At 59.9% G+C, this 27,754-nt stretch overlaps 2 protein-coding genes across 2 annotated transcripts; both read left to right on the top strand.

Moving 5' to 3' along the window:
• The first annotated feature begins 3,426 nt into the window (after nt 1-3,426).
• On the top strand, nt 3,427-10,498 carry SPIRE2 (spire type actin nucleation factor 2). The gene is made up of 15 exons (XM_069026800.1): nt 3,427-3,640; nt 6,541-6,578; nt 6,739-7,098; nt 7,367-7,447; nt 7,525-7,689; nt 7,770-7,856; nt 7,985-8,093; nt 8,170-8,339; nt 8,420-8,570; nt 8,684-8,817; nt 9,056-9,190; nt 9,270-9,337; nt 9,447-9,474; nt 9,665-9,780; nt 9,857-10,498. The coding sequence occupies exons 1-15, from the start codon at nt 3,427-3,429 to the stop codon at nt 10,071-10,073; spliced, it is 2,073 nt and encodes a 690-aa protein (XP_068882901.1). The 3' UTR covers nt 10,074-10,498.
• Nucleotides 10,499-10,972: 474 nt separating this feature from the next.
• TCF25 (transcription factor 25) lies at nt 10,973-27,341 on the top strand. Its single transcript, XM_069026946.1, has 18 exons — nt 10,973-11,176; nt 12,075-12,266; nt 13,644-13,718; nt 15,403-15,524; nt 16,150-16,215; nt 17,364-17,446; nt 17,899-18,029; nt 20,789-20,888; nt 21,253-21,346; nt 22,126-22,218; nt 22,691-22,796; nt 23,107-23,266; nt 24,446-24,533; nt 25,100-25,258; nt 25,846-25,936; nt 26,123-26,202; nt 26,887-26,959; nt 27,099-27,341. The coding sequence occupies exons 1-18, from the start codon at nt 10,997-10,999 to the stop codon at nt 27,258-27,260; spliced, it is 2,055 nt and encodes a 684-aa protein (XP_068883047.1). The 5' UTR covers nt 10,973-10,996; the 3' UTR covers nt 27,261-27,341.
• The last annotated feature ends 413 nt before the right edge of the window (nt 27,342-27,754 follow it).

Here is a 27,754-nt window from a genome sequence, read left to right as displayed (position 1 = left end):
CCGCAGTGGTCATTCTTCACTGAAAGATGAAGCCCCCAAGGGTGTCCACCATTGGGAAGCAGCTCCGACTGGGATTGGCCGTGGGATGTGGGATGGTTTATTGCGGTGCTGGCCCCGGCAGGGTGTGAGTCAGCAGCACATGATGCCAGGAGCTGGGGAGAACTTACTTCCCAGCAGTGCCGGCGCGTCCAGCACTGACGGTGCCATGGGATCCCACTGCAGACAGACCCCACGGCACCGAGCCTGGGAATCCTTGCCAGAGTCACATTCCTGAGTCGCTTTAACCCGCAATGCCATCGTCAAGTTTGTGTCAGCCCCAGATTTTGGGGGGAGTAAGTGGCGGGGTCTGGGCAGCCCCAGATTTTGGGATCCTCCATCTCAACTAGCCCCAGCAGGCATCTGGCTGGGAGCTCGGCATTCCAGAGAGCTCCTGGGGTTTATTCCCAGGGTCTCCAAGGGTGTTCCCAAGGTCCTTGCAATGTCCTCAAGGTCTCCAGGGAGTTTCCAAGGGTGACCTTAAAGTCCTCACGGTGTCCCCAAGGTCCCCGGGGTGTTCCTGAGGTCCCCAAGGGTATTCCAAATGCTTCTGGAGTGGTCCCGAATGTCCCCAAGGTGTCTCTCAGAGTGTCCCCCCTCAAACTCCAGCCATATCCAAGGCCAGCACACAGCAGGAGCAAACTGCCAAGTAAAATGCTCCCTCCTTCCATGTTCCCAGTTTACTGCAGCATGGAGGGAAAGCAGGAGAGGCACATCCACCCCACAGGTGCTCCGTGCAGTCATCCCAGGTTCCTGTGGCTTTGTAAGGAATTTTTTTGCATATGAGAGCTGAAACCCACGGGAGTGGATTATCCACAAGGAAACAGGGGCACAGCCCTGCTGCAGGTGGCTGGGGAAGGGCTCTGCCTGCCCTCCATCCCAGCTCCGTGCCTTATCCTGCTTCCACGCTGAAGGAGCCAGGAATTCCAACCCTCCCATAGTGCTCTGACACCATTTCCCAAACTCTTCATCTTTCCTTCCTCCCTATTTCTTTCGAGTTTAATTCTATTTCCCTCATCCACACACACGCTTGGCTTCTGTTTGTGTTTTCCACGCCGGCAGCTTTTAATTACACCACGATTCCATATTAATTACAGATTTACCCAAAGCAAAGAGCTCCGTGCTTTATCATGCAAATGCCTTCCCACGAATCCTGCAGGGTGGGTTTTCCTTCAAACGCCGCACGTCCTCCCGCTCCCATCCCCGACGCTGCCGCCCCGGCTGTGTCCGGAGGCGCTGGAAAGCTGGCAGCCGGCACGGCACGGCCCTGCTCCGGTGGGCAGCACGGGTGGCTTTCCTCCCGGAAAGTCGCTTCCCAAGCAGGCTCCAAACAGGCTGATTACAGGGTAAACGGGGCGTTCAAAACTCTCAATTCAGACCGAGATGTCGGCGCCGTGGCCACGAGCTGCTCCGGGGGCTGCAGCTGTGCAGGATCCTGTGTGGATCCAGCTGGAGATGAAGCTGGCACCGTGCTCCTAACTCCCTGCAACATGGTCCCACCCATCCATGTGGCATTTGAGCATTCCTGGAGATGCACAGACACCTTGGGTCACCCGTAGCCCTTCTCCCCCTTCTCAAACCCCAGGGCACCACGTAGAGCTGAGTTTCTCAGTATTCCAGCTCCATTATCCCATTTTCTTCCCCAAAGATGGAGCTGGCACTGTTCAGGTTCTCTGGGATGGGCACTGAAGGGCTTTTCTCCTCCATCCCAGGCTCTTTGACAGATATCTCCAGCCCTGGAGCAGCGCTTTGGCCATGTGGGACAGATGAGCAGCCATGTGTCAGCTCCATCCCTGTCCCAGCCCTGCTAGCACAGCTCTGGGATTGATCCCAGTTTATGCTCATTGGTTAATGGAGCTGAGACAGGGTTTTATTCTCCTTCCATCATGGAAATGGGAAGCTCATCATGACAAGAGTGTTCATTTGCTCCCTCTGACCTTTCCCATGCACTGGTTGTCCTTTCTGCTCTGTCAGGACAATCCTGTCCTCCCCGTGTGTCTGAAGGGACCAGCTGGTGCCCAAAGGTGATCCTGCTCTCATGTTAGACTTTCCCAGTGGCTGCAGGATGCCAACCCCCCACATCATATTCCCATTTCCAGCTCATCCTGGCACCTTCACCCAGCTCCTGCTGCTCCTGGCTGTGCCCAAACCACACTCTGGCATCTGGACCTCTTGTCCTTCCCTCCAGGATGTTTTCCTGTTCCAGCCTGGCCCCTTCCCTGTGCCAGTTCCTCATCCCAGCCGAGTGCCCCGGGGCTCCCCCAGGACCCCACAGAGCAGGTGCCTCGTGGCAGGAGTCCCTGTGGGCACTGGCAATCCTGTGTTCCTGCCCTCATTCCTGCTTGTGTGTCCCCAGGTGACCCTGGTGCCAAGGCCATCGTGTCCCTGCATGTGCTGCCCCACATGTGGCATGTGGGCTCCATGGGGCAAGAGCCAGGGCTGGGGCCGAGCCATGGGCCACGAACACCCTGTTCCTCCTGGGGCACAGGGGGGTCTCATGTCCCTCGGGGCTGTCACCCAGCACTGCTCTGCACCCATGCTGGGCACTGCCGCCAGCACATGCCCTGCGATCCACATCCTGTGTCCTGTGCCCAGCTGTGTGCCCCGAACCTTGCACTCTGCACCCAGTTAGCCCAGTGCAACCACTCCCTGCTCCCAGCCCTGCAGCCTGGCAGCCTGGGCCGAGCTGTGCTGTACTGTGCCACACTGTGCTGAGCTGTGCTGTACCGTGTCATGCCATGCCGAGCTGTGCCACCGGTACTGAGCTGTGATGTGCCCTGCTGAGCCATGCAGAGCCGAGCTGTGTCGCGCCATGCCAAGCTGTGCCATTCTGAGCCATACCATACTGAACCGAGCCGTGCTGTGCCATGCCACACTCCACTGCCCCATCCCACTCTGTACCAAGCTGTGCCAAACCATACCGAGCCGTGTCACACCGTACCGAGCCGTGCTGTAACGTGCCGCGCCACACCGCGCCATGCCGTGCCGTGCCAGGCTGTACCGAGCTCACCGCGCCGTGCCGTGATGCGCCGTGCCGTGCCATCGCCCCGCACCGTTACTGTACCGCATCGTCCCGAACCGCCCGGCCCCGCGCCGTCCCGAGCCGCCCGGTGCCCCCCAGCGCCGCCGGGGCCCCTCCCGGCGGGCGCCTGCGGCGGTGCCGGTGCCGGTGCCGGTGCCGGTGCCGGTGCCGGTGCCGGCGTGGGGGGCGGGGTCTCTCCCTGCCGCCCCGCCCCTCCTCTTCGTGGCCCCGCCCCCGCCGCGCGCCCCAGCGGTGCGGGACGGGGAGACGGCGTGGGCGTGGTCTATTGGGGCGTGGCCCCGCGCGGCCCCGCCCCGTCTCCCCCGCCCGGCGCGCCCCGCCCGCGCTCGGCGGTGCGGGATGGGGCGATGGCGCGGGCGGGCGCGGGGCCGCCGCGGGAGCTGTCCCTGGAGGAGGTGCTGAAGTGCTACGAGCAGCCGCTGAACGAGGAGCAGGCCTGGGCCCTCTGCTTCCAGGGCTGCCGCGCCGCCGCCGCCGCCCCCGTCGCCCCCGCGCCGCTCCGCACCGCCGACATCCGCCTCCGCGCCGACGGCTCCGTCCGCCTGCCCGCCCCGCCGCACGGTGAGGGCCGCCGCCGCCGGGGGGGGCGGGAGCGGGCGGTGCCCGCGCGGGGGGGGGGGGGGACGACGGGACGGCACCGCCAAGCGGGGCTTACCGCGGTTTACCGGGGCTTACGGGCACTAGGACTTGCTGGGGCGCACCGGGGCGCACCGGGGCACCGGGGCTTACGGGCACCGGGAGCGGGGCACCAGGGTTTGCCGGCACTGGGAATTATCGGCACCGCGGGAGCGGAGCACCGGGGTTTACCAAGGTTTAGTGGAGCTTACCGGCACCGACACCCGGGACACCGGGACCTACTGGCACTGGGGCTTATCGGAGCTTACCGACACTGGGAGAGGGGCACCGGGGCTTACCGGCACCGAAAGCGGGGTACCGGAGCTTACCGGCGCTGGGATCCAGCGCCGGGGCTTTCCTGCTCCGGAGCTTAGCAGCACAAGGAACGGGGAACTGGGACTTACCGGCACGGGGGCACCAGAGCTTACCAGCACCAGGTCTAACTAGCACCGGGATCCGGGATATCGGGACTTACGAGCACCGGGGCTTACTGGCATCAGGAGCGAGGCGCTGGGATTTACCCGCACTGGTGCTTGCTGGCACCGGGAGCAGCGTACGGTGCTTACTGGCACCGGGACTTCTCGGCACCGAGACCCGGGGCATCGGGACTTACCAGCACAAAGAGCGGAGACCTGGGACTTACCGGCACCGGGACTTACCGGTACCGGGACTTACCGGCACCGGCAGGGGGTGCTGCACCAGCGTCGGGGACGCGGAGGGACCGGGGGTACCGGCAGCGGGGGGGGCGCACCGACAGTGGCGGGGAAAAACCGATACCGGAGCAGCAGATGGGCAGGAGAAGCGGCACCGGAGGGGGGGGCAGGCACCGAGGCACCGGCAGCAGGGGAGTAGTGCAGGGGGTCGCCAGAGAGACTGTGAGGACAGGAAAAAAGGCCGGTCCCAGCAGCGGGGAGCAGGAAGGCGGCACCGGCAGGGATGAGGGTGAGCCCCAAGCCCTGGCCCTGGCGAGGGGGACTGACACCAGCGCTGCTGGTATCGGTGGAAGGGCTGCTCTGGGGCCTGGGGGAGGGGGTGGGCTGGTGACTTGGGGGTCTGGGACTGGTGTGGCACTGCTACCGGCACTGGCACCAACAAGGTCACCAGCACTGGGTGACCCAGGGAGGCTGGAGCAAGGTGGGGATGTTTGCGTGGTCCTGGCACCCACCATGGGGCTGCAGGACACACAGCAAGGACAGACGGACGGACGCATGGACACCCACACGGCACAGGCACCCGTCACCCACATCTGCACCGCCCGGGACTTTGTCCCCCGCTCCAGACCCAGGCAGTGGCACACGGGACAGCCCCATCCCTGCCCTTTGGCCTCCCAGCCATCCCTCCACAGGTGCCTTTGCACTGCCAGGCATGGCTGTGACGGTTCCGGGGTGTCACCAGGCTGGCTGCCGGCAGTGACACCGGGCGGCTCGACGCCACAAGGAGCACCTGGAGCATGGCCAACGTCTCCACCCGTCTCGCCCCACAGCAAGGCCACCAGCGATGGCACCTGGTGTCATGGGGTCACTGTGTGGCCTCGCCCACACTGGGCAGGGACACTGCAGGGTCACTGTATCCTCGGTGCCGGTGGCTGAGCAGACACTGGGGCGCATCAGGTGGCTCCATGCCCAGGGCAGGGACACGCACAGGCATGGCACGTGCCTGTGGCAGCTGGGCATGGCGTGGTCACACCGGCTCCACTGGTCCTGCATGAGAAAGGCCCCACACCCTGCCCTGAGCTACCGCAGGGCTGGAGCCGGTGTCACCTGCCAGTGCCACCTACTAGTGCCACTGTGCCACCTCCTGCTCCCAGGCTGCTTCTGTGCCAACCCAAGCCATCTCCCCATGGAAGAACTAGTGAAGCCTTCACAGTGAAGCCTGAGGGCTCCGGGTACCTCCAGGTGCCAGGGCAGGTGGTGGCACTGGCCTGGCATGTGGCTTTGCAGCTCTGCCAGGGCACAGGGCTGGATCCGAGCTGGGTGAGCCAGCAGCACCCTCTGGAACCTCTCCTGTCCCCTGTCCTATGGGAATTCCCTCCTCAGCTGTGCCCCAGTGGCTGGAGGGAGCTGCTGGGACCCAGCAGGTGGCATCCCAGAAGCTGGCACTGCAGTGGGAGCCAGGCACAGTCTGGGACATGGTTTCTTGATGGGCTTGTGTGTGGTACCATGGCAGGGCCACCACTTGTGCTGCCTTTCCTGTCCGTTCCTGGCTTGCACACGGCTGGCACACGACTGGCACATCCTTGTGGCTGCCGCATTGATCAGCTCAATGCAGAGCTAACGATGAGGGAAGCGGAGCCAGGAGCCCTGGGGACACTGCAGAGGCCACTCGTGTTCCTTGTCCTGCAGCTGCCAGGGGGGTTCAAGCTGCCCACAAGCGTGTCCTGGGTTCCCTGTGTGTGCCATGCTCCAGCTGTGGCTGCCAGTTCCCACACTGCTGGTGCCTGTGCTGCTGGTGCCCACGCTCCTGGTGTCTGCACTGCCAGTGCCCACATCCCAGATGGGTTCAGGGGGCATCTCCCCATGGGTGCAGAGCTCTCAGCTCCCTCCAGGCCCGGGGGTGAGCGGTACGTGGGTGCCTGTGCCCCCACAATGTGCCCTCCAGAAGGCTGTGCCAGCACTGCCTGATACCAGGGTTCAACATGCAGGTGCCCACTGTCCCATGAAGCCATGCCCTGGGACCAGGCCAGGATGGGATGAGCAAGGGAAGGGATCCCAGCTGGGGGGAGGAGCAGCTGGAGATGTGAGCGGCTCAGGGTGGGGGCCCCACAGCCGGAACGGGTGGGTGATGCGGGGTGGGGTACTCAGCACGGGGCCATGGGTGCCAGTGGTGACTCTGCCCTCCTCCCCCAGACCTGCCCGCGCTGCTGACGCCCTCCGCCGAAGCCCAGGTACGTGGGGGCCATTACAGCCCAGTGTGGGGTGGGCACGGCCGCCTGCCCCCCTCGCCCGGGGGTCACAGGTCCTGGGACAGGACCCAGCACCAAGGAGGGGGCGGGGACAACTGGTGCCAGGGTGCATCCGCTCCCCCGCCGGTGCTGTGTGCCGCAGATGGTGCAGTCGCTGGGCTTTGCCGTGTACCGGGCGCTGGACTGGGGGCTGGACGAGAACGAGGAGCGGGAGCTGAGCCCGCGCCTGGAGCAGCTCATCGACCTGATGACCAACAGCGACTCCGAGGACAGCGGCTGCGCCACGGCCGACGAGGGCTATGGGGGGCAGGATGAGGAGGAGGAGGGGGGCGAGGGGCCGCCTCGCTCCGTGCGCACCTTCGGCCAGGCCATGCGCTGCTGTGCCGCCCGCCTGGCCGACCCCGCCGGCGCCCCGAATCACTACCAGGCTGTCTGCCGCGCCCTCTTCGCAGAGACCGTGGAGCTCATGGCCTTCCTCGCCAAGATCCGCGATGCCAAGGAGGTGAGCATGGGTGCCCGCTGGCACCACTGCCCTGGTGGGGAAAACACCTGCAGTGACAAGGGACCGGGGAGACTGCAGTGCCCCCTCTGCCCACCCCAACCAGGGCTGCTGGTGCCGGGGTTTGGTCATACGCCCTCTCCCGGACTGCCATGCTGGCTGGGAATCAGGGTATTTTGGGGTGCAGCTCAGTGCTGCAGCTCCATGGTACAGTCCTGGCTGGACCTTCAGTGCCACCAGGACAGGGTGACAGAATCTCGTGCCTCAACAGCTACTGCAGAAGCTGAAGGAGGACGAGGAAGAGGAGGAGCGGCCGGCGGCGGAGCTGGGCAACCTGCGCAACACAGACTGGGTACGGCGGCGGGGCCGGGCATGGAGGCCATGCCGGGGAGGGGTGGGTACTGACGCCGTGTCCGTGTGTCCCCCCAGGCCCGGCTGTGGGTGCAGCTGATGCGGGAGCTGCGGCACGGTGTGAAGCTGAAGAAGGTGCAGGAGAAGCAGTTCAACCCTCTGCCCACCGAGTACCAGCTCACGCCCTTCGAGATGCTCATGCAGGACATCCGTGCCCGCAACTACAAACTCCGCAAGGTTATGGTGAGCGTGGCCACCGTGCCAGCCCCTCGCCCTCCATTCTGCCACCCTCCAGCCCAGCACTGACCCCCTTCCCTCCCCAGGTGGATGGAGACATCCCCCCCCGGGTGAAGAAGGATGCCCACGAGCTCATACTCGACTTCATCCGCTCCCGGCCCCCCCTGAAGCAGGTGAGTGCCAACACCAGGCCACCTGCTGGCGTGACAGTGTTGGTGGGTCCCACGGGTGCCATCCCCACCCTGGCAGTGCCATCCCGAGCCACGGCCACCACCTGAGGTCCCATCTGTGCACCCCGCAGGCATCAGAGAGGCGGCTGCGGCCGCTGCCCCAGAAGCAGAGGACGCTCCACGAGAAGATCCTGGAGGAGATCAGGCAGGAGCGGAAGCTCCGGCCCGTGGAGCAGAAAGGTACCGGTGTCCCCTCCCCGCTGTGCCATGCCACCTGTGTGCCCATCCCCACGGCGCTGAGCCCATCCCTCCGCAGGATACAGCTCCCTGCCCTGCATCCCGCACGCCTGCGCCGGCCACCTGAGCTCCAGCTCCTGCCTCGAGCTGTCCCGGTGCCCGGCCAGCGCCGCGCCGGTGCGCCCGCGGCCACGCGTCCTGCTCAAGGCGCCCACCCTGGCCGAGATGGAGGAGATGAACCTCTCCGAGGCAAGGGGGAACCTGTAGGGGTGGGAAAACACGGGAGGTGCCGGGGTGCCCTTGGTGACACGGTGCCCATGGCCTCGCAGGAGGAGGACTCCCCGGCCACGGAGGTGCCGCTGAAGCGGGATCGCTCCTTCTCGGAGCAGGACCTGGCACAGCTGCAGAGCCAGCTGGGGGGTGACCAGGCTGCGCCTCGGGACCCAGAGCCGCTGCAGCCCGAGCCCCGGCCCCGCTCAGGTACCGCCAGGGGTCCCCGTGTCCGTGTCCCCAGGGGATCTGTGCCGCGCCTTTCAGCAGTGGTGGCGCCGGGAAACACGTCCTTGCCACGGCCTCCCTGTCCCTCCCTGCAGGTTCTGTCCCCGCCAGCTGCCACCCACTGCCAGATGGCCCAGCACTGCCCCGGGCTGCCCTCGGCGCCGTGGAGGAGAGGCCAGAGGACGGATCCAGCGCTGCCCCCGCCAGCAGCTCCAAGCACCTCTGGCTGGTGGGTTCTGGGGACGCCAGCTGGGAACACTGGGGCTGGGGACACCAGGCAAGCGTGTCCATGGGTGCATGGCAGCCTGGTGTGAGGACACATGGTAGCTGGGATGTCCTTGTGCTGGAGATACTCTGGCTGTCCTGGGATGCTCTGCCAATGCCAGGGATGCTCTGCTCTGGCACAGGAGTGCTCTGGACCATGCCCTGTGCCACAGTCCGGTGTGACATCATCCCCTGTCCCACAGGAGTTCAGCCACCCCGTGGAGAGCCTGGCCCTGACTGTGGAGGAGATGATCAACGTGCGCAGAGTGCTGGTCAAGGCCGAGATGGAGAAGTTCCTGCAGAGCAAGGAGCTGTACAGCAGCCTGCGGAGGGGGAAGGTGGGAATGGGGGGCTGGAGGGACTGCAGGACATGAGTCCCCCCCCACCCGCCCCCAGCTGACCCTGCTCTGCTCACAGGTCTGCTGCTGCTGCAGGGCCAAGTTCCCTCTCTTCTCCTGGCCTGCGTCGTGTTTCTTCTGCAAGCGGTGAGCACCATGCTGAGCTGTGCCGAGCTGCGCCGTATCACAGGGCTGGGAGGGCAGCAGCAGGGTCCCCACAATGGCCCCTCTCACCCACCTCTCTCTGTGTCCCCAGGTCCGTCTGTAGCTCCTGCAGTCTAAAGGTAAGGGACTGGCTCTGAGCAGGGGCACTGTGTCCCTGTCCTACCCTGCCCCTGCCCTTGCCCTGTCCCTCTCCTGCCCCATCTTGTCCCTGTCCTGCCTTGTCACTGTACCTATCTCTGACCCATCTGCATCCCTGTGTGCCCTATCCCATCCCTGTCCCATCCTGCCCTGACTCCCGCATTCCGGCAGATGAAGATGCCTTCCAAGAAGCTGGCTCACATCCCCGTCTACGCGCTGGGCTTCGAGAGCCTGCCGGGCTCGCTGCTGCCCAAGGCCGTGCCGCTGCGCCGGAGGGAGCCCTTCCAGTGAGTTCCTGAGCCTTCCTCCCCATCTCCCCTCCTCCTCCCCCGCCGGGGGCTGACGGGGTACCCTGTGCCGCAGCTCGCTCTCGGGGCCGTGCTGGCGCCGGGTGGAGGAGGAATTCCCCCACATCTACGCCCAGGGCTCGGTCCTGCGCGACGTCTGCTCCGACTGCGCCGGCTTCGTCACCGACGTGGTCAGCTCCAGCCGCCGCAGCGTGGCCGTCCTCAACGCCAGCGCCGCGTCCCGGCGCCACGCCAAGGCCCGCTCCCTCTACAGCGACGCGTGGCTCAAGTGAAGGGCCGGGCGCCCCGGTGATGGTCGCCACGGGGGTGCCGGTCACCCCGGCACAGCCCCCCGATGTACATATATACATAGGATGGATACACACAGCCTCTATATTTATATACATTATGGACCAGGGGGCAAAAGGACCCGTTCCCGCTGTCCCTGCCATCCCCTTCTGTCCCTGCCACCAGCCCCCGTGGGGATGGATCCTGTCGTGGGGCACCCACAGCCCCCGGTGGAATGGATCCTGCAGCTCCCGGGAGGACGGATGCGGCTGCGGGGCAGCTCTTGGGGGATGGATCCTGCTGTGGGACACTCACAGTCCCTGCGTTCGCCCCGCTTCTGTGCCAAGCCCTGGCTGTGCCGGGGTGCCCGGTGCCCTGGGCTGGCATGGCTGTTCTGTATGTCCCCTCCGACAATAAACCCGCTGGGCTGCCCTGGGGCCGCGTGGCTGGTCCTGAGTGGATGGGGAAGCGGGGCGAAGGGTGCTGCGGGGTGCGAGGGGATCGGGGATGGGGGCACTCCATTTAGTCGCGCACATGTGCACATCCTTCTTCCCCCCGCCCGGGGCTGTGCCCACCCGCGACCCCGCACAGCACCGTGGGAACACCCCGCTCCCCATTCCCACGGCCCCCTCATCACTCCCTGCGCGCTCCCAGCGCCGGGCCCACCCCAGCCTGTCCCCCGGTCCCCGCCGTGTCCCGGGGCCGTGCCCCGCACGGGACCCGCGGCGATCGCCCCGTTCCCCCGCTCGCCCTTCCGGGACATATTTCACGCGCCGCTCCCGCGCAGCGCCACGGAGCTCGCGGGGCGCTGGGGGCGGGGCCTGAACGGCCTCAGCCAATGGGCGCCCGGGCTGCGAGCGGGCGGGCCCGGCGCAGGGGCGGGCGCGCAGGCGCAGTGCGGGCGCAGGCGCGGAGCGGGCGGGGGGCGATGTCGCGCCGGGCCCTGAGGCGGCTGCGGGGGGAGCAGCGGGGTCAGGAGGGGCCGGGGCTGGGCCAGCTTGGCCTCGACCCCGGCTCCGAGTGCGCCCGCGAAGGGGGGCCGCCGCCAGCCCCCGGGAAGGGGCCCCGCGGGCCGCCCCGCGCCGGCGTCAGCAACCGCTTCGAGCTGGTGAGGGAGACCAAAGGCGGGGGTCCCCGGGGTGCAGCGGTTGGGGGGCGGTTGCTGGGGGGCAGCTGGGGTGGCAGGGACTCGTGGGGGACAGTTGCTGGGGGGATAACTGCAGGGCAGTCAGTGACTGGGGGTGACAAGTGGGTGGGCAGTCGGGGACGTTGCTGGGGGCACTTACTTGGGGGACAGCTGAGGTGACAGTCACTGGGAGTGGCTGGAGTGACAGCGACCTAGGGCAGAGGCTGACGGGGTTTGGGGGTGACTGGAGGGAACAGGGGGGCAGTGACTGGGAGGGGGACACAGTGGGGGTGACAGTTTGTGGGTGGCGGTGATTTGGGGTCAGTGACTGGGGTGGGAGTGACCGGTTTGGGTGGTGGGTGAGTGGGAAGGATGGGGGGCAGAGCTGGGGGGCAGCAACTGGGGCTGAACTGGGAGGGAATGGGAGAGAGGCCTGGGGGTGGGCTGGGTTTGGATGTTGTCAGAGCTGGAGTGGTGAAGCTGTTTTTAGGAACATCCCTGCCACCTTCCCAACACTGCAGCATCCCAGTGCTGGATGTCAGATGGGCCCTGGTGGCACTGCTGGGTCCTTGGGGTGACAGAGCCTGGTCCTGCTCTCCAGACACCTCATCCAGCCCTAGCCATTCCCTGTCCTTCCCTGAGGCCTGGCTGTGTGAGCATAGGCGAGGCTGGGAAGAGCAGAGTCCATGGTGTGAGGGGACACATCATGGTGGTCCTGTGCTCTCCTCCATGTGTGTGGGACTGTCCAGGCAGCCATGGGGTGACACTCTTGACACAATGGGTGTCCATGACTCCGTCTGTTTGCAGGTGGAGTGTTGGATCAGATCCTTGGGGAATTCCGTCCCTGGGCTGTCCCTGCAGCTTGTCCCTCTGTTTGCAGATCCCAGCTGAGGAGTCAGAGGATGAGCTGCCGGCCGGAGAGGAGCGACCGGACACCCGGCTCAGCGAGGGGGACACGGCGGGAAGGAGCCAGGAGGGGAGCAAGGACAGGAGCAAGGAAGGGGCTGTGATTGAGGAGACGGACGGAGATGGGCACAGAGAGGGGCAGGAGGCCGGGCAGCCAGACCGAACGGTAACTGCCCCCAGGGATCCCGGGCAGGGACGCACATTTAAACCTGGGAACTCAGATCTGGGGGAGAATGAGCAGTTTGGTGCTGAGGCCTGGGTTTGTGTGTAGCATCCAGAGGGATTTTCCAGCTGCAGAGAGGAGGCACCCAAGGAAGGCGTTGTGCTGCATCCACATGAGCACCGAGGTCGGGCCAGGGGGGAATGGTCTCAAGGAAACATTTGAACAGGGGATGTGAGGACTTCAAGCAGAGTCAACTGAACACTGAACCTGTTCTTCCCCATAGTGGTTTGTTGTCATTTGATATCAAGATTCCTCCTGTGCTCTGTGTCAGCCCAGAAGTGTCTCCTTGCAGGATTTTGTAAGGAAAGGGGCATTTCATTAACAATTTCCCATGGCAAGTCCAGCCCAGATCTCTCTGGAGATGAAGGTTGGGGGAGCAAAGGGGGTTGGCCCCTGGTCTCACCTGTTTGCTGTGCGTTTGGGATGTGTGTCCCTCGGGTTTGGGTGCCAGAGGAGCAAAGTCCACTTTGCATTCCAGCTGTGCTGGTGGCCTCTGCCAACCCAGGGGCAGTGAGGGCTCTGGATAGTGGGTCCCTGTGTGAGCAGTGGCTCCAGAGGCCCTGACCTGGTGAGTTTGCTGTACCAGCACTGCAGGACACACCTGTGGCTGCTCCCAGAGCTCCAGGTAGGATGTGGGAGCCCTGCACAGGCAGCTGCTGCTCTTGGGTAGAGCCAGGACAGGGCTTGGAACAACCTGGTCTAGTGGCAGGTGTCCCTGCCTAGACAGGGAGTAGGAACTGGATAAACTTGGAGGTCCTTGCACCCCAAACTGTTCCGTGATGCTGTGATCTCCTGCTGTGTTACCTGCTAGATCCTGGAAATGTGCTTCTCAGCTGTGCCAGTCAGGTTAGGGAATGCCCCCCCAGCATCCCGAGCTGAAGCAGTTGCATCTGCAGGGAGAGGCACTCTGGTACTGGGGCTTTTGTCAGGTGTTGGTTTCTGTGGAAATGGGAGTGAAATTGGGATCTGTCCTGCTCCCCAGAAAAGCAGAAATACAGCTTGTCCTGGAGACTGAAAGAGGCTGAAGCATTTCCTCCACACCTGACACAGCTAAACTTGTTTCTCTCCTGATTTCGTAGCCTCAGACATCAATCTGAAAGTCAGCTGAGGTTTAACTCTTTGTGAATCTTTGGTGCTTTCCTCCATTTTCTCCTTGTTTCTTGATTTCCACCCACTAACAAACGCTAAAGGGTGAATTTTGGTTTCATTTGAGGACCCTCAGTGTACTGATCCCTGTGGGAAATGTTCGTCTTCCTGTGGAGCTGGCACCCCTGCAGTTCACAGGAATGCTGACAGCTCTTCCCTTCTTTGTCTTTGCAGCCGGCATCAAGTAACAAGCCACGGAAGAAAAAAAAGAAAAGGAAAACCAAGAAAAATGCAGCAGGAGAGACTGTGGTATGTTTGTGTGTGCTCTGAGTCAGGGACCAGGCTGGTTCCTCCAGTGGGGTTGGCAAAGTGGGAATTCCAAGGTGACTGTAGGAGAGATTTGAGGCAAAAAAGCCATTTCTAAATTTAAATTTAAAGAAGTCTTTTTTGAATCATGGAATCCTGGTATGGTTTGGGTTGGAAGGGACCTTAAAGCTCATCTCATTCCATCCACTACCGTGTGGGCAGGGAGACCTTCCATCAGACCAGGTTGCTCCAAGCCCTGTCCAGCCTGTCCTGTCACTCTATCCCTTGTCCAAAGTCCCTCTTCAGCTCTCTTGGAGCCCCTTTGGGCACTGAAAGGGGCTCTAAGGTGTCTCTAGAACAGAGGGCTCCAGCCCTTGGAGCATCTCTGTGGCCTTCTTTGGACTCATTCCAGCAGCTCCACATCCTTCCAGTGCTGGGGACCCCAGAGCTGGAAGTACCAGATGGATAAAGTCATTGATCTTCTAAATTCAATAGGAGCAAGGTTCAGGTGGGAGCTGGTTTTCTGCTGAGGTTTGAGTCTGAACTGTCCACAGAATCACAGAATCCTTAAGGTTGGAAAAGACCTCCCAGATCATGGAGTCCAACCTCCCTGTTCACTCCAGGGAGGTTCTTTGCTCAACATCCTGAGCCACAGGATTCTGGAGGGAATGGCTAAGCTGTGACAGCAGTGCCAGCACCCAGCTGGCCACCTGCTGCCTGGGAATTCCACTCAGGAGTGAGTTCCTGGGGTTGGAGAACCCTCTTGGAGAGCCTGTTTCATTTCCCAATCCAAGAATATCGAGCAGCAGGGGGACATGGGCCAGCTGGGACACCCAGACCCAGGCAGTTTGGTTTGCCAACGAGGGATAATACAACCTCTGTTCCAGCACTTCCATGCAGAGCACGTTATCCCTTTCCTGTGTACACTGCACGCACAGGGGCTAAATTTAGCTGGAAAAGGCAAGCTGGCAGTGCTGCTTGGGTGTCCTGAATGGAATTCTGTGTTCCACCCATGGATATCATGAGGAGGATGTGAAAAAGGCACGTAAGAAATGTGTCACTTGTTTTTATAGGGGGAAAATAGAGGGAAATCAGGGTTAAAGTGTTATACAACTGTTGGATGTGAGCAGCTGGATTGATTCCTGGGGTGGTTGGAAGATGGGGAATGGGAGAGTTGGATTAAAGTCATGTGAGTGTTTGAGACCTTGTCATGAGGCTCACAGCAGTAACTTGGTGTTTCTGTGGAAAGTAGAGAGTGAAGGTTGTTATTTAAATATTTAAAATGTCTTTGGACAAGGAAGGGCCTTGAGTGCCAGGACAAGGGGAAATGTCCTCCCACTGCCAGAGGGCAAGGAGAGGTGGGATATTGGGAGGAAATTCTCCCCTGTGAGGGTGCCCAGAGAAGCTGTGGTTGCCCCTGGATCCCTGGCAGTGCCCAAGGCCAGGCTGGACAGGGCTTGGAGCTACCTGGGATAGTGGAAGATGTCCCTGCCCATGGTGGGGGTGTGATGGGATGAGCTTTAAGGTCCCTTCCAACCTGAACCATTCTGGGATTCTCTGAAGAGCCACATCCCATCACCCAGGGATCAGGATGAGCCGGAGGCGGCTGGGTGTGATCTCTGCTGGGTAACCTGCAGGCTGCTGTGACTCAGCCTGTAATAAATGCCTTGGCTTTGCCTCTCTTAAGGAAGACAACGACCTGGAAGACATCGACAGCCTTTTGGAGAGGATCGAGGACCCCGGGCTGGCCCCGCAGAGCCAGGGTGGGATCATCACTGACAGCCGGCCTCTGCTCTACGTGGAGCACAGGTACTGCTGGCTGCCACCCGGCTCTGGCCTTGGTGTGACAGCACATCTGCTCCTCGAGGAAGGGAGTTGGGAGCTTCCCAGTGTGATCTGGCCAGGAACTCCACACCTTGCATGAAAGGGCTGGGATGGTTGTGCACATCCCTGTTCTAACCACTCCTCTGGAAGCTGCGTTTGGTTCTGACGGGGATTCTCTGCTGCCAGGCCTGCTTGCAGTGGTGGCAGGACCAGATTAGTCTCCAGAGGGACCTTCCAGCCTCAGATCCTCTGTGGGAGAACCTCTGCAGAGGTGCCAGTAGCCCTGGTGTGTAAAGCTTGACATGAGATTCACTCAGGATCTTCTCCCGCGAGCATCCCAGCTAAGGCTCCAGCTGCCCTGGAGAGGGCAGCAGCAGTATTCCCCAGCTCTGGAGCAGAGCAGGAAGAAAGCCTGTCTGATGGAGCAGCGCTTTCCCTGCCAGTTCTGGCCGGTTTTAGTCTCTCCATGCTGTGTCTGATCAGTGGGGAGTGTGTGACAGTTTGGGGGTTTTCCAGAGGCACTTTGGGGTGCTGGGTGTTGATGGAGAGACTTGAGTGTGGCACTGTGTTTAACTGATGGAGCTTTTCTTTCTTCTTTCCACCTTCTCAGAAACTTGAATCCAGAGAATGAGTTGAAGAGATACTTCGGGGCTCGTGCTGTGCTTGGGGACCAGAGGTTAGTTCAGAATTTGAAATTAAACCCTTTCCAAATCCGAGGAGGTGTGTCTGTCCTGCCCTTGGCAGGGCTCAAGGAGTCCCTGGTGCCACACCTGGGTGGGTAATCCCGGGCTCAGGGTGTGTTACTCATTTAGTAGTTGCTTATCGAGACAGAGGAATATTTTCTGTGATATGTACAAGGTGGGGAAAGACTTCTCCAGGCTTTTGCTGGCATGTGCTTTTTCCTTTGCTTCTTTCCCCTCTCATTTACTTGCAAATCACCCTTCAAAGTCCTTTCACTCAAGTTCACAGAGTGCAGAGACATAGATTTTGGTTGTTTCTCCACTGTTTGTCCCTTGCCATTCCAGAGCCTCTGGACAGAAAGTGGACCCTGAACACTCTCAGGGTGTCTCATGCACTTGCTTCCAGGGAGCCTGTTGCTCCCTGGGTGTGACATCTCTGCATTTATGCACTGCACTGTGCATAAAAAATTTGTCATCCACAAAATCCCCACTTCCGTGAGCTGGTTGGAAAACCAAGAATGGTCTGAGCTTGGAGCAATGCAGGTGGAAGGAGGGAGAGAGTCTGTGGAAGAGCATTTGGTGCTTGAAGAAGAAACTGCAGTCCCTTGTGACTGTGCAAGGCCAGGGGCTGGACTTGATAATCCTTGTGGGTCTTTTCCAACTCAGGACAGTCTATGATCCCTTTCTGAGGAGACATGACTCCCTCAGAGTAGCCTTGATCCTGAACTGCTCTTGAACCAATAAATTGTGCATTTTTGAGTACGGCTTAAACTAATCCAGTTGACATTTGAAGGCCCTGCTAGGAAGAGGGGTGAATCAGAGGGTTGTGGGGCTCTCCTAATTGGACCTGAGAAGCTGTTTGAAGCACAGAGGCAGCTGAGAGTTTGGCAGGGATAAAAACAGGGAGAGAAGCTCTGGAAGTGGAGATGCTGGAGGCACTGGCTGGCCTAGATGGTGCACGTAAGGCAAAGCCTGAGCACAGGTATGTTGTGTCTTGAAGGCAGACGTAGAGCTCTGGGCACAGCTCTGTGTGGCTCTCTGTGGGGAAGAATTTTGATCTCGTTTTTCCCTTTAGCATGGTTTCATCCCTCCTCCTCCTCCTGTCAGTGCAGAGAAGGTGTGACCTGTGTGTTCCCCTCCCCAGGCCAAGGCAGAGGCAGCGGCAGTACGTCCGCAGCATGTGGCTGACGGCTCCCAAGAACACCTGGCCACGCTACAGCAAGACAGGTGAGGCTTTTGGGGCTGCCTCCTGCCCCCTCCTGCCCTCCTAACCCTTGGCCCATGTGACATGGATGCTGCTCAGGGCATGGAATCTAAATGGGAACTGCTCCTCAGCTGGTGGAAATACACCTTCTGCCTAAACAGAGAACTCTGGGGAGTTATCTCTTATAATTTGGATTTGTTTTCCCCTCTTTTGGAGGAAGCAGGGTGAGGGTGCTTCTCATCTTAGCAGCAGAATTGCTGGATAATGAGAAATATCCCTGGGGAGAGTGAGCGGCCTGAGCTTTCTGGGTGGGTGTGGGACTTTGACTCGTGGGAGGGGGGAAAAGATTGAAACTCTCTGGGAGCTTCCAAAAACACGTATAGCTCTGGACCCAGTGATGTGAGTGAGCTTTCGATGCTGTGAGAGAGCAGAGGAGGTTCTCTTGGGGTACCCAGGTCTCCTCTGCACCCTCCAGGTATCACCATGCAGCTGCTGGACACCCGGAGGGGGGTGCAGCACTTCACCTTCGAGCACCACCGTGAGTACCAGCAGGTCCAGTTCAAGTTCCTGGACGCTGTGGAGTCCATGGACCCCAACAATATCGTGGTACGTTGGGTTGGTGGTGCCATTCCCTCCTGTGTTCCTGCAGCCCCTTTCCCTGGCAAGTTGGGCTGGTGCATTTCAGTGGAATTGTTTGGGTTGGAAAAGCCTCTAAGCCAACTGTTCCCCCAGCACTGCCAAGGCCACCCCTCACCCGTGTCCCCAGGTGCCATGTCCACACAGCTTTTAAATCCCTCCAGGGTTGGGGACTCCACCACTGCCCTGGGCAGACTGGACCAGGGCTGGACAACACTTCTGGGGAAGGAATTGTTCCCAGTATCCAACCTTGAGGCTGTTTCCTCTTGTCCTGTTGTTCCCTGGGAGCAGAGCCCGACCCCCCCCCCCGGCTGCCCCCTCCTGTCAGGGAGTTGTGCAGAGCCACAGGGTCCTCCCTGAGCCTCCTTTGCTCCAGGCTGAGCCCCTTTCCCAGCTCCCTCAGCTGCTCCTGGGGCTCCAGCCCCTTCCCAGCTCCGTTCCCATCCCTGGACATGCTCCAGCCCCTGCATGTCTGTGTTGGGCTGAGAACTGACCCCAGAACTGGAAGTGCCCCAGCAGTGCCAGCACAGGGGACGAGCACTGCCCTGGTACTGTGGCCATGCCATTGCTGACACAGGCCAGGTGCCAGTGGCCTTCCTGCCTGCCTAGGCTCATGTCCATTCACTGTCACCAGCACCCCCAGATCCTTTTCCAGACACTTTGCCACTTTTTCCAGCCTGTAGCATTCATGGGGTTGGTGTGACCCACAAGCAGGACCCAGCACTTCACTGTGCTCATCCCTCTGGCCTCATCCCCTTGATCCATCCTGTCCAGATCCCTTTGCAGAGCCCTGGATGTTTTATTTCCAGTCTTGTTTGGGCAGTAGAGCCCTGTGTCCCCCTCTGTGGGGCAAGGCAGCCCCGCAGTGCTGAGCTGTGCTGTCACCTTGTTAATCAGGGACCTCCTTGGTGCAGAGGAGGCCCGGTGGCTGAGCCGTGGTGGCTCTGCCAAGCACGTGCCAGGTCACCACCTGAGAGAGGAACCCACAGGAACTGTCCATTTGGCTGGAAGGGTGGGAATAAAGCTCCCTTGTCTCAGCTCTAGGCTGGGAAAGGAGGAATATTGTATAAACCCATCATGAACTGGGAATCCAAACTAACAGCTGTTCTATTTATAAACATCTGCAAGGATGAAAAATGTGTCTTTCCTTGGTATTTCAGCAAAAACAGGCTTTTGTGTTGGGAGTCCTTCATGCATGTCTGAGCTCATTAAGCTGTATGGTAACTTTTATAGTTTAGAATGATAAGCAACAGCAAAATTGCTCTGCACCCAACTAAACCGTAACTGAGGGATGTTTCTCTGGAAGGCCTGGCCACATGAGCTGGGATACATGCCCTGGAGATGTTCCTTAAAGAGCCCATTGTCTGCTAAATAAAGTTTATTTCCTTCTGCTTTCCCACCCTTGGCTCAGGGCCGTGGGGCTCTCTCCAGCTCAGCAGTTCTGCCTGGATTGAGGGATTTGGATTAAGTGAGCCAAGGTAATTCCTGTGCAGCAGTGAGTGTCCCAGGGACAGCTCAAGCTCAGTCCCACACAGGACAGGCTTTCCATGGTATTTTAATCTGGATGCTCTGATCCTCTTAGGGGGTCTGGCTAAACTTGAGGACATTCACACAGCTTGAAGTCTTCCCCTTTTCCATTAAGGGTAAAATCTAACAGATGGATTTGCCAATACCAGACAGTTTGTTCATGGTCACCATGGTCCTGCCATAGCTGGAGCCCAGCTCTGTCTTGTTGCCGCGGTTTCAGCTCATAAAACATTACTTTTGGGGAGTCTCTTGTTCAGTGAGTGTATTTTCTGCACTTGCTGGTAGGCTAAAAGGGTCTTGGTGACCTTTTCTTAGTTTTTTCCCATCACATTGACCCTGAGTGCTCCATGTCCCCCCAAAAAGGGGACTAGAAAGGAACTTAAGAATCTTACCCCTTAAGGAAGAGGTTAAGCATCAGGCAAGTGGCTCCAGACAGGGCCAGGCCAGCCTGGAACATCCAGTCTTTGTGCTGTAAGTGGTCCCACGGGTCCCCACCCTGCAGATGGAAACTTCTGGAGCTTTGGAAGCTTTTTTTTTTTTTGGTTTTAGGAGAAAAAAAAATCCCCAAACTAAACTGAGAAGATTTGTAGTAGCTTCAGAATTTTTTACTGAACTGAGGTTTTAGGTTCTTGGGAAAAGTAGCCTATTTATAATACAATTAGTGAATGGAGAAAGTTTTTAGATTAACCTTCTCTTCTGAAGCCTGGGAGTAAATCTTTATTTATTATTATTATCCATTACTATTGTTGATTCCTGGATTTGTAATAGATGTATCCAAATGTCCTCTCAGTATCCAGGGGATTCAAAACCCTGATCAAGTGCTCAGAACTGTTGAGGGATAGATGAAAAACCCCAGACTGTAACGGTGCCTACATCTTGTTCTCTCAAAGAAATGGAGGAGCTGGGAGAGATCTGGAGGAGGACAGTGAAGATGATCAAAGGCCTGGCATGGCCTCTGCTGGAAAAGCTGGGAGGGAGCTGCCCAAGGGCAAGGGAGGCTGCCATTGAGGGCTCCCATCCTTCATGTGGTAGGGATGGAGCTCCCTGTGCCCTTCCAGCTTGGGGATGGATCTGGCAGGGCTGGATTAAGGAAGCTCTTGGTGCTGTGTGTCACAGAGCTGGTGCTGGGAGGTACCTGGGTCAGAGACCAAATTCCTGAGACGCCGGTAATGACACGGAATCTTTGCAATGCTCTTGTGCAGCTGCTGCTCCAGATGAACCCCTACCACGTGGACTCCCTCCTGCAGCTCAGCGACGTGTGCCGGATGCAGGAGGACCAGGAGATGGCCCGGGATCTCATAGGTAAGAGTGAGGTGAGGAGCAGATGTGTCGGTGTGAAATCCTTCCCTGGCAGGCTGTGGGGAGGCCCTGGCACAGGGCAGTGGAGGGCAGGAGCTTGGCTTTCCCGTGTGAACAGAGCTGTGGCAGAGGCAGCTGGACCAGCCTCAATCCCAAAATGGTTCCTTTTCCCACCCAGAGTGAGATCTAATGTGGATCCTGCCCTGGTACCTGCTGCCACCACGTTGTGTGAAGTAACTTTGTGCCTTGCTGGGCTGGGAATGAGCTGATTTCCTGTCTTTTGGGCTAAACCGGGTGCCGGGCAGTGCTGTGCTGTGCTGGGGTGGTGTCCCTGTCCCGTCCCTGACACTGTCCTTGCTGTCCCCAGAGCGGGCGCTGTACAGCCTGGAATGCGCCTTCCACCCCGTGTTCAGCCTCACCAGCGGGGCCTGCAGGCTGGACTACCGGCGGCCAGAGAACAGGTGAGCAGGGCTGGGGAGCGGGGAGGCTCTGCTGGAGCTCCTGGTGGCCCACTTTGGCCACAGCCACCCAGATTCACCACTGCTGCTCAGCCGGGGAGACCCTTTCTGTTGGGGGTCCTGGGATGGTGCTGGAGCACAGGCAGCTCGTGCGTGGAAGCTTCTGCACAAAGCATCCCTTTTCCCAAGGGTATCTTCCTGCAGTAGGAACTGTCCCTCCCTGTCATATCCTTCTCATGCCATCAGTACCCCTTAGCCCTAAATGGTCACAAAAATCCTTGCTGTGTGTTTCCAGCCATCATCCCCAGCACTCACACTCCTCCCAGCCTAGGTTTTTATGTAACTCCAGCTCTGCAGCTGCTGGGAAAGGTGACTTTATTCTGGGAATTTTCCAGTCAGCTGACCCAAGCCATCTCTCCTAAACTGCTGTACCTGGAGGGTGCTCACATTTCAGTCCCTCTGGCTGACACACTTTGTGCCATCAGTGACCTGTGTCACCAGTTCAGGTGTTGGGCCTCCCCGCTCTGTGTCACCATCCCCACACCACTGGGACAAGGCGGGATGTGGGCTTGGGGGATTTACTTGTCTTGGTCCCAGTCTCCAGAGCAGGTTATGAGTTGGCTGTCCCTGTTCTTGCAGGGATAACAAAACCAAGGGATGGGATCATGGGGGGGTCTGTGGCACCCTGTGCCACAACAGGATGTGATGCTTGGGGGTGAGGAGGTGGTGGTGACTGTGTCTCCACATCTGGCCTCTAAGTCCTGCCACTGTTCCCTATGCAGGGCTTTCTTCCTGGCTCTCTTCAAGCACCTGATGTTTCTGGAGAAGAGGGGCTGTCCCCGCACAGCCCTGGAGTTCTGCAAGCTCATCCTGAGGTAGGTCCCTCCACCGAGGGTGGAGTGTCTGGGTTTGGGGGCATAGTCACCCCAGAGGGGTCCTGCTGCTCCTGAGCTTGGTATGGGCTCGTTCCCACCCCTTAGAGCTGCACAGGTCTGTACTGGTGCTCTTGGAGAGGTGATGGGTGAGGAGGGGCCTTGGGTGGCCTGTGACCACTGAAGTGTGGCCTGAGCTTGGAGGCTCAGCAGAGCAAAGTGTGACAGTGGCTTCAGCCCACTCAGTTTGTGGCCACCGATCCTCCTCCTGGGTGGTGGCAGGGGACTGTCCCCTCTACAGGGACACCGAGCACCTCTCTGTCATCCCACTGGCTGTGCGGGAGTGACCGTGTTCCCGTTCTCTCCACTTGCTGAGTCACTGGATGTCACTGGGAGAGGCTGTTTGTCCCAGAAATCAGGGCAGCTCTCTCAGCTGTTGTAACACCGAGTTTTGTTTTCTCCCCCTGCTCCCAAGCCTTGATCCTGAGAATGACCCGCTCTGTGTGCTGCTGCTGATTGACTTCCTGTCCCTCCGGGCCAGGGAATACACCTTCCTGACCCGCCTCTTCCAGGAGTGGGAGGTGAGTGGCCAGCAGGTGAGGGGATGGGTGCTTGGGGTGCTCCCCACCAGGTGAGCCCTTTGGAAGGGATCTCACAGCCCAGCTGGCATCCCAGCAGCATGGGAATGATCCGTAAAGGATGGGCTGTTGGTTGCTGTAATCCTTGGATCTTGCAAACAGCTGTAAGAACTCAAAATTGCTCACTCAGCCATGAGGGCACCGAGCCAGTGGCTGGGAACTCACTTAACCCAGCAGGCAGAGCCCCGACCCCACGCAGCCCAGCTCTGCTGCACAGCATCATTTCTCAGTAACGCTCTCCCTGATCCTGCAGAGTCACCGGAATCTGTCCCAGCTGCCCAATTTTGCCTTCTCAGTGCCACTGGCCTATTTCTTCCTGAGCCAGCAGGAAGAGCGCCCAGAGCTGGAGCGGAGCCAGGCCCGGGAGCGAGCGGCCCGGCTCATCCAGCTCGCGCTCATCATGTTCCCAAGCGGTGAGTCTGTCCCCTCCGGTAAGGCCATCCCCGCGGGCTTTGTCACTGTCCTCTGTGAGAGCCAGGGCTGGATTCCCGGCAGGCGGATGCAGAGGCAGGAATTTGCAAAGGGCCTTTGAGAAGGGAGCCCTGAGTCAGAGCGGACGCTGCGGGGCAGAACGGCGGTGCCTGTGCCCACTGTGCTGGGGGTCCATCCTGGGGGCAGTTGGAGCATGTCCAGGGAAGGGAACGGAGCTGGGAAGGGGCTGGAGCAGCAGGAGCAGCTGAGGGAGCTGGGAAAGGGGCTCAGCCTGGAGCAAAGGAGGCTCAGGGGGGACCTTGTGGCTCTGCACAACTCCCTGACAGGAGGGGGCAGCTGGGGGGGGTCGGGCTCTGCTCCCAGGGAACAACAGGACAAGAGGAAACAGCCTCAAGGTTGGATATTGGGAACAATTCCTTCCCCAGAAGTGTTGTCCAGCCCTGGTCCAGTCTGCCCAGGGCAGTGGTGGAGTCCCCAACCCTGGAGGGTTTTAAAAGCTGTGTGGATGTGGCACCTGGGGACATGGGTGAGGGGTGGCCTTGGCAGTGCTGGGGGAATGGTTGGGCTCAATGGTCTTAGGGGCTTTTCCAACCTTACAGTTCTGTGATTCCATGATTCTGTCCTCCCTCCCTAGAGCAACCGATGTTTCTCCACCAGTGATGGTCAGGGGTGAGCAGGCTGGGGGAGGGTGAGAGCTGGAATCTCAGAGCAGGGAGATGTCTCACTTCCTCAGGGCTGCCCGGAGCAAGGACAAGCCAGTCTCCTTGGCTGTCCCTCCGAGGCACAGCTCTGTTTTAGATGTGCTCGCCCCATGGGTGTCCATCACTCTCCCTTTCATCCTGTGGGTGCTGCTGTCCATGAAAGGAGCACACTGCCCTCAGGCCCAGGGGAGGGTGTGTGCAGCAGGAAGAACCAGCTCTTCAGCTGGGATTCAGTTTGTGGGGGCTGGAAACATCTTTTAGGCTGCTTGTTGGGGTAACTGAAATAACACCTGTGTGAGCACAGGGACCAGCAGTGTCCTCACCCCCTCCTCGTGTCCTTGTTGGTGCCCCGGGGGGTGCTGGCCCCGAGGAGGGGGGTGACTGTCTGCAAGGGGTGACCCCACCCCACACTGCTCCTCACCAACAGATCCAGACGAGTTCTCTGCCTTTGTGTTGCAGTTCTGATGCCACTGTTGGATCACTGCAGCGTGCAGCCCGATGCCAGGGTCACCTCCCACCCTTTCTTTGGGCTGAATGCCCAGATCAGGTAAGGCCTGGAGATGTTCTCAGCAAAGGGAAGGGATCGATTTTGCCGGCGGCGGGGATCTTGCATGCTCAGACAGCTAATGGAGGAGCTTGTTTGTGTTCCCTGAGTAGGCTCATTTGATAATGCCTCATTTGATAATCCCTTTGATAATGGATTTCCATAATGGCCTCTGGATCAGGCTGACAGACCCACCTCACCTCAAGGTGGACAGGTCAGAAGTTCACCCCAAAGCCTTGCTAGTGTGTGCAGAGAGGGAGCGTGACATGTGTGTCCTCCCAGGGCAGGCTGTCTCCAACCAGTCTGCCTTGCCGTGACACGTGGTCTTCCTCAGCACATGAAGGCTCTCCCTCCGGCCAGGGCAGTGTTCCCTCATTTCATGGCTCTGCTTAGCCTAAAAATAGATGGAGGCAGAAGATCTGGTGAAGGTGGATGGCAATAGCCAGGCAGGAGCCTGCAAGTCCTCTCATGTTCCCACACCAAAGCCCAGCACAGAGCTGAGTCCCTCACTGTCCCATGAGGAGCAGGAGGAACAGGAGGGTGCCGTGAGTAACAGCCATCTCCCATAGCCAGTCACCCGCCCTGAACCAGCTGACATCCCTGTACGTGGGCAGGACACACGCCCTGTGGAAGGACCCGGCTGTCATGGCCTGGCTGGAGCCCCACGTCCACGAGGTTCTGCGCATGGTGGAGGCCGGGGACGCGCTGGTGCAGGAGGCTGAGCACAAGTGAGCACAAAGGTGGAGGGCAGGGCTCCTGTGCCAGAGACAGGGGACAGAGTGGGACAGAGGGTCTGTCCTGGGCAGCAGCGGTTCCAGTGTCTGGGACAGGGCTCAGAGCCCCCCAGCTGCTGCTCTGATGCTGAGGGTCATGGCATGGGGCCAGGAAGGCAGAGGCTCTTCCATGCTTTTCACAAACGGGAATGTAGAGCTGAACCTGCACTGCATATCCTGCACTGCCTTCCCCAGGTTTGGCTGTCACCTGTTCGTGGAAACATCCTGGAGAGGGTGGAGGGGTGGCCTGGAAGGGCAGGGATGGCCACACAGGGCAGGTGAGAGCTTAGAAACACTTCCCAGTGCTGAGAAACAGGAGAGCCATCAGGTCTCCTAAGCCAAGGTCAACCTGCTCGTCCCCAAGCTCTCTGCTCTTTCTCTGGAGCTCAGTAGCTGCCACCCGCCTTTGGCTCACCGTAAGCCAGTTCCATCCAATGTGGCCTGTCCCCTGGAGCCAGGGAAGCTGCTGACACTGCGCCTGGAGCAGCAGAAACGGGAATGTGCCTGCTCAGGGCGCACTGCTCTGTCCCCTCCCGGCTCAGGAGGAAGATCCGGTACCAGAGCGCTCCCAGGAACATCTACCGGCACATCATCCTCTCGGAGATGAAGGAGGCCACGGCAGCCCTGCCTCTGGTGAGGGGCCTGATGGGGCACAGGGGCTGTGGCTGCACGTGGTGGCGTGGCACTTGTGTCCCTGCTGGGCCCATCCTAACCCCTGTGACTTGTGGCTTCTCTGGGCCCCCATGTTTGCCACTGCTGGATGCGCAGCCTTCATCCCTTCTTTTCTCCTTCATTCCTTCCTTTCTTCTTCTCCTGCAGGAGGTGACCTCACAGCCAGTGATGGGGTTTGACCCCCTCCCTCCTCTGGATTCCATTGTTTCCTACACCCGACCGGAAAGGTACCACCTCCACCACTGGTGCCTGTGCTGGCACAACCGGCCGTGTTCCCGGCGTGTTCCCGGCACGCCCTCAGCCCCAGGCCAGGCTGCACGTGGGCGCTCGGCGCTGATATCCTCCTCCATGGCAGAGGAAGAGCCGTGGTGCTCCTGGCAGGCAGAGTTACAGGCTGGACTGGTCCTGCTGCTTCCCGTGGTGGTCACCACTGGCCATTCCCTGCCATAGGGCAAAAGCCAGGGAAAACCCAGGCCACAGCTAACCCAGGAGAGTTTGGGGTAAATGGAAGCTTAAGTACAGCCAGTTGTGGTGTTGGGGTGATGCTGTGTGTGTGTTCCACACCAACCCACTCAGAGCGGAGCTGGTAGAATCGTGGAATCCTGGAATGGTTTGGGTTGGAAGGACCTTAAAATTCATCTCATTCCACCCCCTGCCATGGGCAGGGACACCTTCCAGTAGACCAGGTAGCTCCAAGCTTCTTCCAACCTGGCCTTGTTTGTGCTCTTAGTGGCTGCTTTGCTCAGAGCTGCTGCTTGGATTTGCCTGAATTCAGAATCCCTTTGGAACCCGCAGTTCCCTCCCTTAGGGCTGGTTCCTGCAGTGCCATGGTTCTCCCAGCTCCACCACATCCCATTGAGGAGTCACAAACTGAGCTGTCCCTTCACCGTGGTGCCACTTGTGTCTTCCAGGACGAGCCACCCCTCCAATGAAAGCTCTTTATCCCTCTTCTTCCGCTCACTGTTGCCAAATTTTAACTTGCAGGTGAGTGTACACTGGGATGTGGGTGCACCGTTTCCCCCGTGGTGTTCCCGCTCCAGCAGCCGCAGCTGGCAACAGCCTGGTGCTGACTTGGCACCAGTGTTGTGCCTGTCCCTGCCACCGCAGCTCTGCTCTCTTGCAGGGGGACATCAGGCACAATGGGGACGACGAGGCCGCAGCAGTGCAGGACCTCAACCAGGGGGTGAACAGGCTGATGGCGGCCATGCGGGACATGCTGGCCAACATCCAGTTCCAGGAGCCCCCCCGCGAGGACAATCCCGAGGGCGACGGGGACTGGGACTGAGCCCAGGGTGTCTCTCCCCAGACCTTCTGGCATCGCCCCCAGATTCGTGTTGCACTCCAATAAAATCACACATGGACTCGCTGTGGGCATGGCCTGTTCTGAGGAGGGGGGCTGCATCCATGGGCTGGTCTCTGTCCAGGGAGGGGGGCTGAATTCACAGCAATGGGCCCTGTCCAGGGCCCCTCTCTTTAATGGGGAACAAGGACTGTCTGAGCATGTCCGAGCTAATCGACAGCAGCTGTCCCTTGTCCCCACGGCAGCTTAGTCCCCTTCTGGCCTCCTCTACACACAATTCCCATCCTATTCCCCTCCCTGTTCTTCTCCTGGCTCTTGTCCTTAATTCCCAGAGGGGTTTTACTGCCCTCTTCTTCAGCTCCTTTGTGCTTCCCGTAGCCTGGAGCTCCCTTCCCTCCACAAAATACTCTGCACCCTCACTACACTGAACCTTCCAAAGGTCTCAGAGTCCCCTGTGCCACTAGAATTGTGCATGGAGC

This window comes from Aphelocoma coerulescens, chromosome 11 (genome assembly GCF_041296385.1).
Source record: "Aphelocoma coerulescens isolate FSJ_1873_10779 chromosome 11, UR_Acoe_1.0, whole genome shotgun sequence".
Lineage (NCBI taxonomy): Eukaryota > Metazoa > Chordata > Aves > Passeriformes > Corvidae > Aphelocoma > Aphelocoma coerulescens.
This window is presented reverse-complemented; position numbering and strand designations above follow the sequence as displayed.

Excerpts from the sequence above, each read along its gene's own strand:
- SPIRE2 (XM_069026800.1), top strand. The coding sequence starts at position 3,427 with ATGGCGCGGGCGGGCGCGGGGCCGCCGCGGGAGCTGTCCCTGGAGGAG. Across the intron at positions 7,690-7,769 it reads ACAAACTCCGCAAGGTTATG|GTGGATGGAGACATCCCCCC; the intron begins GTGAGCGTGGCC and ends TTCCCTCCCCAG. Across the intron at positions 7,857-7,984 it reads CCCGGCCCCCCCTGAAGCAG|GCATCAGAGAGGCGGCTGCG; the intron begins GTGAGTGCCAAC and ends TGCACCCCGCAG.
- TCF25 (XM_069026946.1), top strand. The coding sequence starts at position 10,997 with ATGTCGCGCCGGGCCCTGAGGCGGCTGCGGGGGGAGCAGCGGGGTCAG. Across the intron at positions 24,534-25,099 it reads GGGCTGAATGCCCAGATCAG|CCAGTCACCCGCCCTGAACC; the intron begins GTAAGGCCTGGA and ends CATCTCCCATAG. Across the intron at positions 25,937-26,122 it reads CCACGGCAGCCCTGCCTCTG|GAGGTGACCTCACAGCCAGT; the intron begins GTGAGGGGCCTG and ends CTTCTCCTGCAG.